At 35.3% G+C, this 19,640-nt stretch overlaps 1 protein-coding gene across 1 annotated transcript; it reads right to left on the bottom strand.

Moving 5' to 3' along the window:
• Positions 1 to 488: 488 nt before the first annotated feature.
• Positions 489 to 19,245, bottom strand: LOC130053661 (ficolin-2-like). Its single transcript, XM_056161041.1, has 12 exons — positions 19,208 to 19,245; positions 18,984 to 19,023; positions 18,600 to 18,678; positions 16,702 to 16,728; positions 14,518 to 14,628; positions 12,378 to 12,488; positions 12,001 to 12,111; positions 11,777 to 11,887; positions 6,717 to 6,859; positions 2,973 to 3,069; positions 1,637 to 1,801; positions 489 to 724 (listed from the first exon to the last, which is right to left on the bottom strand). The coding sequence occupies exons 1-12, from the start codon at positions 19,243 to 19,245 to the stop codon at positions 489 to 491; spliced, it is 1,269 nt and encodes a 422-aa protein (XP_056017016.1).
• Between the last annotated feature and the right edge of the window lie 395 nt (positions 19,246 to 19,640).

Below are 19,640 nucleotides of genomic sequence, written 5' to 3'. Positions count from 1 at the left end.
CTCAAACATGCATCATATGTTCTCAATTTTCCATGAATTTCATATAACAAAAACAATCATTGTATATGTATATCTCGATTGTTGAAGTATCACAATTTTCAATCATAAAATCTTATAAATCATTAATGAAATGCTCAAGTTTTCAGAAGATATCTTAACTCAGTCAGAGTGAGTTAGTCGTGTTTGTTCCTGTAGATTTTCTGTTTTAAATGATCTCAAATATACATGTAATGTCCACTTCTCAATTATCTAACATTTAAGTCATGCAATCTTGATAAAGAGTTATCGAAATCTCCAAAGTTCTCATATGTTCAAATAATTTCATCATTGGCAGAAAAATACTCATCTAACTAAAAGTGTTACATCAATCTGGATGAATCATCCAATGCATGCATGTGCGGTATTTTTGTTGACAACAACGCCGATATATATATATATATATATATATATATATATATATATATATATATATCTCAGACAAGGTTTATTCAGTTGTTTTTAGGTCTAATCATCATTATGGCTCTTTTCAAATTGTATCGAAACCCCCAGAACGCGAATTCGTAATGTCTGCTTTTAGGGTCTCCGTACTTCCCGTTCAGGCTAGAATAACCGCAATAACTGTACCACCAGGCTGCATGGTGAGCTATCGCACAACTCTTGTAGCCGGACTCGTCATTATCTTGGTCGAATGTAGTGAACATCGTCCCATTGGCGAGAACATTCCCTAGAACACCGTATTGTCATTTTAATAACATTAATCTCAATACAACAAGATTGATAATGATTTTGAATTATGATCTAATATGCAATTACAACCTGGTACTGGGAGAAATTATGTCTGCTATTTTTCAAACCAATCTTTATTGGCTGTTCTTTGCTTTCTAATTTTGACTACGGATTGCTCCATTTACCTAATCAAGATAAAGGGCATGTGTCGGGTGTTACCGATAAACATGAGATGTCTATTCGGCTATTCCTCCTAACCCACCTCTCGCATTTTCTGGAGTCTGTGTTTGCCATGTTATCTATTTTGTACTCCTCATAGGAATTATGAGGTCACTCTTTGCTAAATTCACTTTTATAGGAGTTATGGGGTCACTGTTCGTTATCTTCACCTTTCATTGATGACTTTTCGTTATCTTCAGCTTTTCATAGACTGAAAATACCTTATATCTTAGTAACATTTTCTCTTCACTTCTGAACACCAAGGAGGCAAAATGTCTGCATTATTATCTTGACTATATACATCCTCTACCAAAATTTATGAGATCTAGATTTCGAGTTCATACCACTGGGTAGAGCTAAGTTGTTTATGTAATGAAGATCCATTATATTTTAGAAATTTTATCTTTACATGTTTGTGGTAGATGTTGCTACTACATACTGAGTTATTTTTGGATGAGTGATCGGTTATTGAGTATTTGTGCGTAATGCGTAAAATCAGAGTTGTGTTTAAGTTATTTTTGGATGAGTTATCGGTCATTGAGTATTTGTTTTTAATTCAGAGTTGTGTTTAAATTATTTTTAAATGAGTGATCACAAGGTATTGATATATTGTATTGTTTTATATCTATTAAATTCATTCTATATGTAAATAGTTTGTGATGAATCGGAATAACATTTTAACCATACATACCCGCCGATCCAGTATATCCTGATACATTGAGCTTGTATTTACTGGTTTCATTCCCAACCTCAAATGAGGAGTACAGGGCGTACAAAATCTCACCATCGAAAGTGGAAATATCCACCCGAAGCTCCTGATTATTCGTCGTAGTCAGATTATGAATTGCATCATTCCCTAATTAGTGAAAATTGAAAACAGCATTAAAATTATGGTACAAATATATAATAGAGTTCAGTCTTGTATTCCACCTTATTTCAAGTTCAAGTCTACACCCTGTATTTCCTGCAAATATACTTCTACTACTGCATCCAGCCTCTTTAACTATAAACAAACTTTGCAGTGCCTAGATATAGACCATTTTATACTTAATCCATCTACATGTTCTTGGGTTTCGTCTTCTTTCAACTATAGTCCAGCTAGACATGTCATTACTGGTTATGTTGATATAGTTAAAAATGAGGACATCAAATCACTTATGCTTAAAGGTCCTAAATACAGACAACCTCGGTATTTAATTGGCGATATAACTTCATCTTTATTATGAATTCTGTCGAAGATTATGCCAGACAATGGGCTAAATATGAAAAAGAAGAACTTGATATATTGTCAGAATGGATCAAAAGTGTAAGAGGAATATTAAAATTCAGCATTAGACACATCAAAACAAAAGTAAGCACCATATATCCCTCTGTGTTTAGTAAACCAGAAGTGATAAAAGAATTAGATAAGTTACGTGAGGAATATGTTTCGGTTCAAATAATGCATGAGGGCAGCCATTTTTTATTTAGTTGACAAATAACTTACGAAAACATATTCACTTAAGATAGCCCATAGGCTGTCGTGGAGTTACTATGATTTTTTAACATAACTTAAGTTAAGAGGTTTAATAAGACGGATATTTATCGTAAATTAAGGTTACGATGAAATCTTGAACTTACGAAGTTTAGTAAAACTCAACCCTAATCTTAATTAGATTGTATCACGTTGTGAACCCATGGTCAAAAGAAACACGTCAGAAAACATTCCACCCAATAACAGATTATTCTTGCAAATTAGAACAATATAGCGATCGCACAATTTGTGAAATACTGACTTCAAATGACATATGTTCCGTGAACTGTCGGAATCCTTGCATAATTAATTTCTGTGTTACTTGATATACCTTCCTTTATGATTATATATCATTGATCATTATTTTCATCTTTCAGCTTTCAGCTTGCCTGGATGTAAAAGCATATATGCACATGGTCAATTCTTGAATCGAGGCATGGTACTGACCAATAAGTTGATGCTATGATTACCATGGATGACTATGTTAATTATCCCAAATAAGTAATATTCCTACCAATCCAATAGCTTTTGGACGGATCTCCAAATCCGTTTTTGTAATCGGTCCAATTTCGATAAAAATCCGTTAATCCATCCTGTCTCTTTTGTATGATCTATAATCAAAGACATCAAATTTGAGATAATTCAAGCTATCTGAAAGACATAATATAATAATGGAGCGGTTGTCCTTAACCGATTCAAATAGTTAAAAAAAAGTAAAATGCTAGCTGTTCAGCGTTTCATGCAGACTGTTCAGTGTTCCGTGAAAATCGTTCGTCCAAGAATCGTTCTGTGCATGATCAAGCTACGCCCAGAAACGTGCAGATCGTTCAAATCACACGTAAAGACCGTGCAAAACATGCAAGTCACTTCGACATAAGACGTAGGACAGATAAACATTGTTGGGAATTAAGCAATTATTTCAAATGTCTCTAAAATGGGCTTTCAACAGTGAAAATCTGCAAATACCCGTAAAAACCCACTTTATTATGAAAAAACCCAAACAGAGCATAATCCAATACCATTTTATCACCCTTGGTAATTTCAAACAAGTACAGGGACGTGTATATCTCTGCCTGTGGTAGTTGGTGGGGGGGGGGGGAGGAATAATTCAGTTGTCTTGTTACACTTGCATGAATAAGTTTCTCTTTTGAAATAAAAAATAGTTTCATCAAAATTGTTAATCGGAACTGTTGGCATACACCGACCTGTGTATAATATTTATATTCTACTAAAATTACAAGGTGCTTTTTTACCACAATATAGTCAACTTATCCTGGTATTTGGAATTAACATTCGTACAGAAGGTGTAAACATAGTCGGAGGCAATTGAAATATGACAAAAGAGGTGTTTATATTTTTTTTTGTCTCTCAAAAATGAATGCAGTATACTAGAGGTTAAAAATTCAGGCAAATGCAACAATCTAATTAAAATTGGATGTTAAATCCGCTCGCATATCTGTTCATCATAACTGTATTTAGTCATTATTTATTTAATCTATTCATTTATATACAGTGTAATTGATTTATTTCTCAACCTATTTCAATCATATTTTGATTGTTTCTTTTTTTTTTCTCTCTTCTTTTCCAAGGTGATATGTTCTTATCGACTGGTTAATGCGATGTCTAGATACACCCCCTCCGCCCAAGTATATGTTCCAGGCTTGCCTATCAAGAAGTTTATTTTTTAACTATTTTATCTGTTGTATGTAAAAATGTATGGGTTTATTCAACATCTACCTTTCAGAATATACAAAATTCAAGTGTGTTTTAACGGCACACTCACATTAAATGCACAAAAATAGCGAACCTAGGGCGACCTTTTTTAATGAATTCAATAGAGCGTTGATTAAATAAAGTTTAAAAAATCAATATTCCATGACGATATAATTTATGCATCGTTTATTTTTATTCCAAAGTGTTCATAAGTCATTTTTTTTCAGCCTTTTTAATATCATGAAAATTACTATGATATTGAAACTATTTCGTTTTTAAACTAACCCATAGAAGAACTAAATAATGCCCCCCAAAAACTGAAAAGCGTGAAGATCCTGCCTACCGTTTCGTACAATCCATTCACAACCCCTCCCCACCCGAAGACGATTCAATCTTTCATGACGAGAAGTTTTTCAAAAATCATTTTATCTGTTTTTATACCCGTATGGTGATATATGATAACACCATGGTGTAGGCATTCACCTGTGTGTGGGCCCCTCATTGGTTCATCCTAACAAATAAAAGATTTTCTTTAAATAATATTTATACTGATATATGTAAACTTTTCAACAATTTACACGACCATCCATCATGATAAATTAAAAAGTAGACCTTTTGACATCATAGACAGTTTCTTCTTCAACAAAAATGGAAAACGGAAATATTCATATCTAGTGATCAGTCATCCAAAATAAATTACTTTGTGAAACACCACTCTGATTCCACGCACAAGTATTCTGAAGAAATACAAAATATGCTAGAGTTCCTCATTGCCAATATCTTCGTTGATCAGGTCTTCCAACAGTCTGTTGGAAATCCCATGGGCACGAATTGTCCTCCTTTGTTAGCTGACCTGATTTTATATTCATATGAAGCAGAATGTATTCAAAAACTTCTACGTCAGAAGAAAAAAGTTCTTGCTGTGGCCTTCAATTCGACATTTAGATATATCGACGGCGTTTTGTCTATTAACAATATTAACTTTCATTCATATGTCGATTCGATATATCCCTGTGAGATCGAAATAAAAGACACCGCTGAGTCGTCCACTTCTGCTTCATACTTGGATATTTTATCGAAAGTAGACATTAATGGCAACTGTATGACAAACGGGATGATTTCAGCTTCTCCATTGTGAACTTCTCATATTTATGTAGCAACATTCCAATATCACCTGCATATAGTTTTTATATCTCTCAACTGATTCGATACACAAGAGCTTGTTCTGCGTATGATCAGTTTTTATATCGAGGTCAGCTACTGACAAACAAGTTGATGGTATAGGGGTTTTAACAGTTTCGATTGAAGTCAGCATTTCGCAAATTCTATGGTAGGTATAACATCTAGTTGGTCAATACAACCTATCATTGGGTCAAATGCTGTCTGACCTGTTTCATAGCGTTTGTTAAACCGTTCTTGGCACACTGATTTTGACTACGAATAACTCGGTTTACCTGATCAGGATATAGAGCTCACGACGGGTGTGACCGGTCGACAGGGGATACTTACTTCTCCTAGGCACCTGATTCCACCTGCGGTGTGTCCTTGGGTCCTTGTTTGCCCAACTATCTATTTTGTATTACTTATAAGAGTTATGAGATTGATCACTGTTTGTTATCTTCATCTTTCATGTACCTATTTATGCATAGGCGAATTCCTTAAAGCTTACCGCATTATTAAGCTAACAATAAAAGCTAACAGTGTTATGGTGAAAATAACAGTGATCATTCTCAAAAGTACGATAAAGAATACAAAATTAAGAATAGGGCGAATGTGACTCCTGGACACAACAGAAGTGGAATCAGATGCCTTGGAGAAGTAAATATCCCCTGTCGATTGGTCACTCAGCCGACGTTAGCAGGTAAGCCAAAAAAAAATCCATAGTCAAAATCAGAATACAAAAAGCGACCTCAGTTGATATGAAACATGTCAGACAGCATTTTACCGAAAGACAGGTTGTATTGATAAAAAAGAAAGTTATAACGACTATGAAATATGAGAAATGTTGGCCTGAAACGAAACTGCTAACACCCCCGTAACATCAACGCATTTGTTAGTAGCCTCGATTTCAAAACTGACTGTACAGAGAACAAGCCTCTAGTGTATCGAACTAGCTGAGAGGTTATATTGGAATATTTCAAGATCTGTGTGTGAAACTGAAAATGGAGAGGCTGATTTCATCCCGTTTTGTCATAAAGTTGAGTAGTTATTTTGCCGTTAACATCTATGATCAATAAACTATCTAACTAGGAAACAAATGTGGAAGACTTGATGATGTGTTTTATTTCGAGTTTGAGCAGGAATGTATGAACGAGATTGATCGTTGTTGATAGATAAAACTTAGTAAATTTACCTGAATATCGAGCTGAAGACCACAGCAAAAAATTTCATTCCTTTGATACTAGTGTAAAGCAAACATGGACTCCTGGATATACAGAGGTGGGATCAGATAGACCATCTAACAGAAACGACAACGCAATTCTCAATGAAAATGCAGTGTATCGGGATGTTATGCTTTGAAACTGAAGACATTACACAAACATACCGTCCAGCCTCCTCCATCGGTTGTCATGTCGCAGTACACCGTCCCATTGGGGCCGCCTACATTTATCATATATGTTCCATCTTTTCCTTTCAGGTTTCCGTCACTCTGTAATATCTCCATGCAACTGTTAAACGGAAGTTTCACTGCAAGATTGAAATGATCATTATAGATTTCCCCTGATATATACTGTTTGAGAACATGTTTGAGAACATACTGATTTTCGGGTAATCTATCTCCAGTGGACGTTTTTTTTTTTTTTATCATATTGGTTTTTTTTATGTTCCCCAAACAAAGTTTGGGAACATATTGTTTTTACTCTGTTTCTTATTATTAGGGTCTTCCGTCTTCAGCGGAAGAACCTTCTATTATTCTATTGTTGATTTTTCACTTTTCTTATTATTATTATTATTTTTATTCTTTTTTTTTTTCCTTACCGATTTTGTGCAGAGGATTTCTCAGAGATGGCTTGATCGATTTACTTCAAATTTTTGGGGTTGATGCATTCCTATTTGAAGTTTATATCTTTTTTTGGATTTTTGAAAATTCACTTCCGGTTGGAAGTTATCTCCCTTTTATCGATTTTCAGGTGACCATTTTGTCCGGCCAACATCTCAAAAACGATAAAAGCTAGAGTGCTGAAATTTTCAGTGATGTTAGACGACATGTTGTAGTTGTGCACATTGGTTTTAAAAATTTCCGGAAGTGCCTAGTATGGAAGCTCGGTAGGGGTCGAAAATGGAGTTTTAAAAAGTGTCCAATTATTTCCCACGTTTTAAATCATAACTTTTTACTGGTAAATATATTGCTTAGACATATATAACAAAAGTTGTACAGTTTATTGAGATCTTTCGTTTCATATCAAGAAATGGGCCCATAGGCCTCATGGCTCGCCTGAACCATTGAATTTCTGTTACAATGATTAACTTTTTTCTCACGAAACTTTTGATAAGACATGTAAAATAAAAGTTGTTCAGTTTTGCAAGATCTATCTAATGATATCAAAAACTAGGCCTCAGGGCGTCATGGCTTGCCTGAACAGTCGAATTTGTATCACAATTAATAACATTAATAACTTTTTTCTCGAGAAACTTTTGACAAGACATGCAAAACAAAAGTTGTTCAGTTTCGCAAGCGTTAACTAACGATGTTAATAAATAGGCCTGCAGGTCTCATGGCTCACCTGAACAGTTGAGTTATTATTGCAATCTATAACATTTTTGTCAAGAAACTTTTAATAAGACATCTACAACAACAGTTGTTCAGTTTTGCAAGATCTTTCGAACAACATCATGAAAAAGGCGAATGGGCCTCATGGCTTGCCTGAACAGTTTGATTAGTGTCACAATCAATAACTTTTTTCTCGAGAAACTTTTGATAAGACATGTAGAACAAACGTTGTTCAGTTTTGCAAGCGTTAACTAACGATGTTAATAAATAGGCCTGCGGGTCTCATGGCTCACCTGAACAGTTGGGTTATTGTTGCAAGCTATAACATTTTTGTCAAGAAACTTTTACCAAGACATCTAGAACAAAAGTTGTTCAGTTTTGCAAGATCTTCCGAACATCATGAAAAAAGCGAACGGGCTCATGGCTCGCCTGAACAGTTTGATTAGTGTCACAATCAATAACTTTTCTCTCGAAAAACTTTTGATAAGACATGTAGAACAAAAGTTGTTCAGTTTTGCAAGATTTTTCAAACGATATCAAGAAAAAGGCCCACGGGCTTTATGACTCGCCTTAACAGTCTGATAAATGTCGCAATCAATAATTTTTTCTCAAGAAAATTTTGATAGGACATGTAGAACAAAATTTGTTCAGTTTTGCGAGATATATCTAGAATGATATATATATAAAAAAAAAAAAAAAAAATAGGCCTCCGGGCGACATGACTCGCATGATCAGTCTCGAATTTGTATCGCAGTAAATAACATTATTAACTTTTTTGTCGAAAAAAAGGCTGACCTCTTTAATTAGTGGCCGAGAGCGGCAGAGATTCTTTAATTTATAACACTTAAATGATGAATATTTGTAAAACATTACCGAAGCTAAATTGTCTACACAATATATTTGTATCATTATTTATGAACGAAAATCTCGGTCAAATTCTTATCTCATCACATCTAAAATTGGACGGAAGACCCACTCGTTGCTCGCAACGAGATCGCATCTAGTTATTATTATTATTATTATTCTTTTTCTCCGGTACTTTTTTGTCCGGTAGTGTTCTCAGAAACTACAAAAGGGATCGATATGAAACTTTCCAGGATGATATTATAGCGTTTGTAGATGTGCATAGTGATAGTCATTTTGTCTGCACGTGCATGCATGTGCGCGCACGTGCATTGCAATTTTGGTACAAAAAATGGAAAATCAGAATATTGGAGGAAGCGATATAAAACCTAAATAGGATGATAGTGTATCATTTGTACATATGAAAAATAATAGTTATTTTGTCAGCACGCGCATTACAAAATTTGTACACTAACTTTGGAATCAGTCTAACTTTTTTGTTGTTCATTGAAATGGCTTGAAATTCATAGCATAGGTAGATATTGAGACCCTTAACTGATTTGCATGGTCAAAATTACCAATTTGCACGCGAATGCACGTGCACTTCATTTTGATTGGATAATACTAAAACGTTTGTAACTATCTTATTTATGAAGCGAATGAGATGATATTCACAGCATACGTAAACAATATGTGTATCTATATATTGGTGTAACAAAAAAATGCCAACGTACACGCGCATGCGCGTGCAACGTTTTTTAAATGTTTAATTTTTAAAGGACGATAACGTTTTTGTTTTTCATCAAATTCTATTGATATTAATGGTTTAGATGTGTCTTGGTACTCCTTACAAATTGCTGTGGTTAGAATTACTGCTCAGCACGTGCATGCAAGTGTGCTGAATTCTGATTGGACGATTTTAAAATCGCTATAACTTCCTTATATTTGGTGGAAACGTTATGAAATTTACACTGTGGGTATATGCTACAAATGCCTGTTGAACGACATCAACAAAAATTCGGAATCATACACGCGTGCGCGTGTATGCGCGTGCAACGCTTTCTTTCATTTTTTGGTACTGAAATGACCATATTGAACGTACTCCATGTAATTAAAGGCTAAAATAAAATGATTTTTTGCTATAGATTCACAAGGACATCACTTTTTAATTGGGGGAGGTTTGGGGAACGTATGTAACGGTCCCCGTTACAATTAGAACTAGTTTTTTTTTTTTTTGGTTTTTTTTTTTTTTTACTTTTATCAAGGTATTCCGTTTCCAATGGAAGATTTAAGATTTTTCTGTTACTATTTTTCTTGCAATTCTTGTGCACACGATTTCTCGTTATTATTAATTTTCATGACAGCTTTTGGCAGATAATTTCTCAAAAATTCTTCAACCAATATTCATGAGAATTTCAGGGATAATGTGATTTCTTTTGAATACAGTGCTGTCCATTTCGAATAATCAAAATACTTCCGAGTTAAAGTTATCAGCATTTCATTGAATTTTGAGGACATGCTTCTCAGCTCTTCATCTCAAAACACGAATTTAGCCACAAAGTCAAAATTTCAGACATGATTGGAGACATGATGTCGTTAGGTTGACACTATTCCCAGAAACATGATGTCGTTGAGTTGACAATATTCCCAGAAATATGAAAGTTAGCAAAAGGTAGAAATATATCAATCAAAAAATTCTTTCAATAAAAAATTAATGATTAAAACCTGAAAATGTTTTTCACTCTGACATCTTCCGCATTATAGATAATGCTGTCTGGCATGCTTCATACCGATTGTTAAGCCGTTCTTGGCACACTGATTTTGACTACGGATAACTCCGTTTACCTGATCAGGATATTGGGCTCACGGTGGATGTGAGCGGTCGACAGGGGATGCTTACTCCTCCTAGGCACCTGATCCCACCTCTGGTGTGTCCAGGGGCCCGTGTTTGCCCAACTATCTATTTTGTATTGCTTATAAGAGTTATGAGATTGATCACTGTTCGTTATCTTCACCTTGCATACAGGTCTTTAGTGGTATCACGGGGATAATATCAAAATAGTTTGTCGGTGGTCACTAACGTTCTCAAGTCATAAGCTGTCTATGTTTAAAAGATCCATGTCAAACGCTTGTTAAATACTTATATATCATTTTTCTTTGGTCTTATATATTTATCTTAATTTTAATCTATAATTTGTGCGAAGGTATAACATATATATAACATCCTAGATACAGCATGCATATAAAATATGTGAGCTTCATTGCTCATCATTCAAAAGTTATGGACAAGTTTAAAGTTTTGGAGAGGTAAACAAAACAATATTCCCCGACATAAAACAGCTATGGAACATTTTCATTTTAATCCGAGTTAATGTGGCGCAGCTCTTCTTGAAAAGGGTTTGTTTGAATTAATTCCTGTATATTCCGATTTAAAACATTGATCTCCTTACGTGGTCCTACCCTATCTCTGGACAGCTGAATTGAACACATTTGAATGTTAAATACATAAATACCTGTACATTAATATGCACAATCAGGACCCTGCTATTGTTGATTGGAAAATTTCGAAAGTTTCTCTCATATATATTCCCATGAAAAACTTGCATCTCCTATCGTGGCCTCCGTACTTCAAAGAACCATAATTTGAACAAACTTGAATCTGCACAACCACATCCTATGTAAACTTTTTTTTATTGTATCCCCTTTCAATGGAGCATGGAATTCGCTTCAACACACCCACAGGTGATTCGTACAACGTGTTAGTAAAATTGGCCCATTGGTTTAGGGGAGAAAACAAAAAATGTCAATAGTTTATGGATGGACAGACGGACGGACAGGCAGATAGACGACAGACAAATGGCGATCAGAAAAGCTCACTAGAGATTTTAGCACAGATAAGCAAAGGGGTTTTCTTTTTCTAATTGTCATTAGTCAGTATTTTCAGGTTTGTCTGAACTGTCATCAAGACATTGGAATATCAATATACTAGTAAACCTCAGTGGAATTGTTCTGACGATTACCATCATCACAGTACACATAACTATAAATACCTTCACATGTGTCTCCTTTATAACCATTTGTACACTGACACGAGAAGGTTGTTGGACCAGATGTACACGTTCCGTTATTGTTACACGGAGAAGAGGCACAGTGATCGGTGTCTGAATAATGGAAGAGGGCAGTGTGACATATACCATACAGCATTCGGAGCAAACTTGTAGCGGTAAATTTCTATAGATTGATTGATTAATGCACAGCCATTCAAAACACATACCATTACAGGTGTTTCCTTTATAGCCATCTGTGCACTGACAGGAGAAGGTTGTTGGACCGGATGTACACGTTCCGTTATTGTTACACGGAGAAGAGACACAGTGATCGGTGTCTGAATAATGAAAAAATAATTTTGAACATCGATTATAAATTTTTGAACTACCTATGCTAATGAAAATTATTTTGTCTTGTTTGAGATCGAAAGCTTAACGTTTTCAACAGAACCGTTTTTGGCGAGTCTTAAAACATGAAAATTTAACGACTATAGATTTCAGACTTGTAGTACCTATATTATAAGGCTGTCAATATATTGTTACTTGTAGCGGTATAAATTTCTTTAGATCGATTAATTAATGTACAGGCATTCAAAACGCATACCATTACAGGTGTTCCCTCTATAGCCATTCGCACACTGACAGGAGAAGGTTGTTAGACCGGATGTACACGTTCCGTTATTGTTACACGGAGAAGAGGCACAGTGATCGGTGTCTGAAAAATGAAGAATGAATCGGTTAGCATACTTATAATCATAGCTTACGATGTTTTTCGTTGCCATGTTTACATCGTGTGAATCAGAATGTTTAATGGCAACCACTAATGAAATCAAATCCTTTAATGAATAAAAATATAATAATGAATTCATTTGTTTTGGTTTATGAAAAAATATGCTATCAATAATACACCCTCATAACAATTAATAATAAATCGTCCATTAATGAAATGAGAATTGTTATCGAACGCTTTACCATTTATGGTTATGCTGGTGAAATGTTTACGGGTACATTTTTAATAAGAAACTCAAATACATCCGTTAATGTAACACTTGTCATTAGTGGTTGATAGGATGCTATGTTTTCTCTATCTAATTTCTGATATCGATTATAAGTTTTTGAACTGCCTATGCTAATAAAAAACTAATTTTGTCTTGTTTAAGATAGAAAGCTTAACGATGAAAGGTGAAGATAACGATCAGTGATCAATCTCATTACTCCTATAAGCAATACAAAATAAAGAGTTGGGTAAACACGGAGCTCTGGATATACCAGAGGTGGGATCAGGTGTCTAGGATGCGTAAGCATCCCCTGTCGACGGTCATACCCGCCATGAGCACTAAATATTGATTTAAACATAACCGTTTTCAGCGAGAACGAAAGGTTCTTATCGAAATCTTTGGTCATCCATCTTAAACGACATATTTACTAACCAGACACGATAGAATACTTAAAATTAGGATTTTCCGAAATTCTTACTCTGGAGATACTTGCAAAAACAGGATGAAAGGCGAAGATCATGAACAGTGATCGATCTCATAACTCCTACAAGCAATGCAAAATAGAGAGTTGGATAAACACAGGCCCCTGCATATACCAGGGGTGGAACCATCTGCCTAGGATGAGTAAGCATCCCCTGTCAACCAGTCATACAATCCGTGAGCCCTATATCTTGATCCGGTAAACGGAATCATTTACTTCGCCATCATTATGAACTTTTTTTTTATGTTGCCACCAATTTTGAACTTTCACCTTTACTACTGGAGTAATCTTCCAGAAAAACATGCCTTTTTGCTGGCCTTGGTTTGAGTCTTAAGAACTTGCGATTGCTAATCTAGTCGTTTTAAAACTATGCATATTAGTAATAATTTGTCCTGCCTAGCAATAAGTCTTTGCAATTTCAAATCTCAAAACATGATCGGGATTTGCTCAGATGATGTTGGGTTGAAGGTCATAGAAGGCAAGATATGGAATAAAGCTAGTCAGCTGCTTCTCCGTATTTAAGCAAAAATGATCATACATGATAATGCGTATCGCTTAAGTTGAGAGACGTCAGCCCGAATTGTAGAGATATGTGGACATTGATAAACTAGAATCATCTCATTTGTCATCAATGGTTTGTTCCGCTTCTTCATTGACAATTCGGACAATTTAGACCGTTAGGCCATTCTTGACACACTGATTTTAACTACGAATAACTCCGTTTACCTGATGAAGATATAAGGCTCACAGCGGGTATGACCGGTCGACAGGGGATGCTTACTTCTCCTATGCACCTGTTCCCACCTCTAGTATGTCCAGAGGTCCGTGTTTGCCCAGCTCCCTATCGTGTATTGCTTAGAGGAGTTATATTGATGACTGTTATCTTCGTCATTACCATTACATGAGCGCACTTACGCCTTTTCGTATAATGCAGCTTCTGCACTTGTAAAATTAGCCGTAAAGCCTACGTCTACGTGATAATATATAAGCTTACTAGCCCCTAATTAGCACCCGGTCATTTGAACAATTCTTACTAGTCATAGTTTCAAAGCATATCAACATCTACGAAAGATTCTAAGTATCATGCTTGAACGTTACAAATTCTTTGAACGTTCCAGAATACCAACTTATATTAAGTTTCTTTATTGAATTTGTAATAGTAAAATGGGGAAAATCCATTTTGAAAATCTACATACGTGTATAGTCATGCCCTCCACATTTTGCGGAAGCCGTTTTATTTGGGAACACAAAGACAAAACACATACCATTACAAGTGTTCCCTTTATAGCCATCTGTACACTGACAGGAGAAGGTTGTTGGACCGGATGTACACGTTCCGTTATTGTTACACGGAGAAGAGGCACAGTGATCGGTGTCTGCAAAATGAAAAAAATAGATCGATTAGTATACTTATAAATGTGGATTACAGTGCTTTCTTTGCCACCTTTTTCCCTTTGTGGCGTTTACATCTTTTTCATCTAGAATTCTCTGTGGCAACCAGTGATCATATAAAATCCACTAATGATGAATACACTATTGATAGAAAATACACTGATGATAAATGTTCTACTAACGAATGCATTTGTAGAAAAAATTATAGGCAACGATTTATCATTAATGGTTATAATGATGCATTGCTAATGATATTATATTTTTATTAGCAAACACAAATGCACCATTTATCATCAGTTGTTGTTACAATGTCCCAATTATATTCAGTTTTATATCAAACATCAGTTATAAGACTTCGAACTACCTATGTCACTGCAAATGAAAATTGTGTCCAATTAAGGAAGGAATGTTTAACGATTTTATCAAGAATCTTAATAAATTATCTTATGCTCCACATTTAATTGAAATTTAAGTACGATATGAGAGAGAATACGTAAAGTGACGAATTCTCCGAAATTATAACTAGATAAAACGTTGTGACCACATCTAAATGTCGAGTAGAAAAACACAGCAACATATATTTCTTCTCTTGTAGAATCTTTTGAAACAATTTTGCTTCATAAGAATATAAAAACATGTCAGCGAACAAAGGAACACAATTCATGCCAATGAGATTTCCAAAAGACTTTTGATTGTTTGATTGATTGATTGATGTTTTTCCGCCACACTCAACAATTTTTCAGTTATCTGGTGGCGCCCAGTGTTTATTGGTGGAAGAGAGAACTCAGATACAATATACCTGGGAAGAGACCACCGACCTTCCGAAAGTAAACTGGGAAACTTTCTCACTTACCGACGCGAGCGGGATTCGAACTCGTGTCGACCAGAGCTGAGAGGCCGTGTGATTTTGAACGCAATGCTCTAACCACTCGGCCACGGAGGCCCCCAAAAGACTTTTGAAAGACTTGAGGACCAACGATATTGTCAATGAGGAACTCCATCATATTGTATATCAACTTCAGAATACTTATGCATAGACTCAGAGTGGTGTTTAACAACATTTTTTTTTTATTTCAATGACTACATCACTAGATATGAAATTTTCCTTTATGAATTTTTGTTGAAGAAACAACTGTCTATTGTATCAAAAATTCTAGTTTTTAACATATCGTGATAACTGGCTTTGTAAAGTGTTGAAAAGTCATACGATCAAATTTCCAAGAAGTTCCTCAGAAATTTTAAGGATTCAAATTTGATTTAAACCACTTCTGGCATACGTTGTGGCACAATACGTTTGAAGTTTCTCCTTCACAGCTGTTCATATTTTCCTGAGGAACAAAGATAGGGGCTTGGGAGAAAAAGTACTGGATCCAGCAACGTTTCTATGTTTGTAAGGGTTTGTGAATCTCACATAGGGTACTGTAACTCATATTCACCATTCATGTTTACATTTTGTATCAAAAGGTTCGCATTAATTTTGTTTTAAGGCCCTAACAGATGTGAATTCTGTATGCACGGATTACAAGTGTTTACAGCATATTTTGGTTAGACGAGTTCTAAATATGCAATGTATGTTCATGCTGTCAACCATATAATCCTGTCATGAAGCATGAAGCTTGACCGATCCATAAGTAATAAATTTGTTGATTATGAATACCCGAGTTCTATTCCCTGATTCAAAGGACATGATATTCTCAATTCAAGTGTCATATTTTCATTCCAACTAGTCACCTGATCGGTGATAAGCTAACATTTTCATTATGTTATTCTACATTGATCATCAGTAGATACGCCGTATAGCCTCGCTTTGGCGTCTTTGCATGCATTTCATTGTCGTGTCGATCATCTGTAACGTCAGACAAAATATCATAAAGAATTATAAGTTCTGAAAGGTCTTGCCGTGGAGATTATATTCACTATATATCTTCAATAAATTATACTCCTATTCTTTCTGTCATTTGTTCTTCGATCAATACCGTTATTTGTGCAGGTAGCGTTTATCATTCAGTTACTGTTTGTTTGCATATTCAGCAAAATCATCTAATACTATTGCTTACCGCATTCTTCTGCTTTTGGTTTCCTTTCTGTAATGAAGGGTGAATGGTTTGATCAGAAAAAAGCCTAAAACATTGTTTGGAAAAAAGGAAAATATACTTCAAAGACATCACTAAAAGTATGGAATATAAAACATTAGAATATAAAATAAAAAGATGCCACACACAACAGTTTTGAATCTTGTCACTAAAAAGACTCCTGGTTGGTAACCGACCAATGATTAAAGATATCATTAGGAAATGACATAATTCTACGAAAGTGGAGATAACGAACACTCATCAATCCCATAAATCCCATAATGAAGAGAAAATTAAGAGTAGAGCAACCCCTTTGACAAACCAGGCGTGATATCTGGTGTCTAGTAGGAGTAAGCACCCCCTGTTGACCGGTGACACCCGCCTTGAACCCTATATCTATATATCTCTGGTGGTGGACTGTTAGACCTGGGGGGTTCTAAAGTCCAGTAGCTAAGTACTTCGTTGCTAGCTTGAAAATACGGATGTATGTTTAATTGCTGTGATAAAATTTAGAAATTCATTTCAAAATTAAGGATTATCTCCCTCGCGCATAGCTCTTATCCGTAAACGAATTTGACTCCACTCTTTGGCACTCTGTGTGTGTGTGGTTTTTCTTTTTTAGTTCTTACCAATTTACTGTTATTTCAGATTTTGTATATTTCAGCTTGAGCATCAATTAAGAGACATTATTTGTCGAAATGCGCATCTGGTGCATCAAAACTCGTACCGTATAAGTGTTACATATTGAGATGTCATGGCCGTACTGACGAATCACAAATTTAGACCTATGTGTAGCGCTCAGGGGGGCGTTACAGTAAGGATCCTTTAATGCACCAATGCCTGCCGCAGCAAGGAACCTCCTTTTTAAAGGTCATATCCGAAAGACCTGTGATTCTCACTTCTATATGCCGAGCGTTGGCGAAGAAGCAATTACTACGTACAGGGTATGTCTACGTCTTAAGTTTGACGCGGCTATTGCAGGAGCAGCGCTAGAACTCAAGATATCCTGGTTACACAACGAACGCTCTACCACTGAGCAACTACAACCGAACACGAATGCATTTATGCTCGTTAATAAAAAAAAATGACATTGCACCGATATAACCATTAATGATAAATCGTCCGTTAAGGAAAAACGGGCCTCGAACTCCTGGTTACAAAGCTTCCACTGTGTTAAGATGGCCTGTCTATGATGTGTGAAACTAAATTTTTAAAAAATAAATCTAAAGTAACTTACTATCACAGAGCCTTCCAAAAAATCCGCGTGGGCATTTACATCTCCAGTGCATCCAATGTATTGCAGGGTTAACACAGAGTCCTCCGTTCTGGCAAATATTCCTCTTCGGGCAGGCATGTCTCACTGGTGGGAAGAAGAAAAACGTCATTAGCATTGTAAATTTAAATGATATATCGGAATATTCTGAGTTGTCAACATCACCCCGTCTTACTGCTATTTCCCCTGCCATCAGATGTAACATGGTAATTAACAATGGAGGAGATGGGACTAAACTACAGGATATTCCAAAGAGTTCAGTCAATGAAAAGTAAATTGTATTTTTTTAATGTTGTTTTTTTTTCATTTTACAGAGATTTAACGCTAATCAAAATCTTGGTCAATTGAAAAATTGTCAAATCATGCAAAATATTGCTCTATGTGGATTATTTCCATGTTTAACACGTTGCCATTGACATATACAGATCAGTGATTGCTATAACCTATACCAAATGTTGTAATCGATTCCTTATATAAACAACCAGACATGATACACTGAAGCACACGTGAATAAAACAATGTAAACTAAGCATCTGGAAAATCATTTTTCGTTTTCAATATTTTTTCTAGAGTTCACATATATCCTTTTTATTTCAGAAAATAATTTTACCTCCAGTTAGGTGTTGGAATTTCCATGTTGTATCCACTCCATTAATGACCGCAATAAGCAAAACAGCAGTAAAACAGATCTAATTTGTTAAAAATGAAATCATACTAATTATGTGTTAGCTTTGACTAAAAGCACGTGTACATCATTTTCAGATGGAAGGACACACACTTGATCTATGAAAAAAAATGCATTTTCTGTTCTCAAATTTGAACTAAAACAGAAACGATGCATATGCAGGTTTATTTACATTGCCGCAGGAATAGCATTTTAACAAGTCCGTCCTCTAGTTCAATAGATTTCAGCATATCTTCTATTGCAGGTGAGTATACATAAGAAATGAAAACCAATTTAGTTCCATTTTTCTTTCTGAAGAAAATGATTTACCTCTAGAGTTTGCATCATGATCCTGGTATGATTAGCAACACTGAAGATTATGTCTTATTTATATCTGTTTAAACATACTTCAGATATCAGTGATTCGTGAATAGAATTGTTAACTTATTTCACGTGTGATGGCTATAACTTCACCGTACTTTGATTGACAAAGATCGGTCGAAGAAATATTCAGATCAACTCCTCTCACTAAGACTTTAACTCCTCCCATTTACCTGTGTTTGACGTTTCCTGCTTGGAGAGTTTCAGTCATGTTTAATCTTCCATTATATCATGAGATTCTCAGACCAAAATAATAACAATATTTGGGGAAAAGTAAAAAATAAAAAGTAAAGATAACGAACAGTAATCAGAAAAAGGTGAAGATAACGAACCGTGATCAATCTCATAAACTCCTATAAGCAATACAAATTAGAGAGTTGGGCAAACACGGACCCCTGGATATACCAGAGATGGGATCGGGTGCCTAGGAGAAGTAAGGATCAATGAAAGGCGAAGATAAAGAATGGTGATCAATCTCGTAGATCCCACACGACTGGTGAATGCTTACTCCTCCTTGGGGATGGAATAGAACTGCCGTACTTATGGTTTGTATGTTTTACTTTGTCAGTGTTTGGTACTTATAAGTCGCGCCTTCTAAGGACTTTA

Source organism: Ostrea edulis, chromosome 3, assembly GCF_947568905.1.
Source record: "Ostrea edulis chromosome 3, xbOstEdul1.1, whole genome shotgun sequence".
NCBI lineage: Eukaryota > Metazoa > Mollusca > Bivalvia > Ostreida > Ostreidae > Ostrea > Ostrea edulis.
This window is presented reverse-complemented; position numbering and strand designations above follow the sequence as displayed.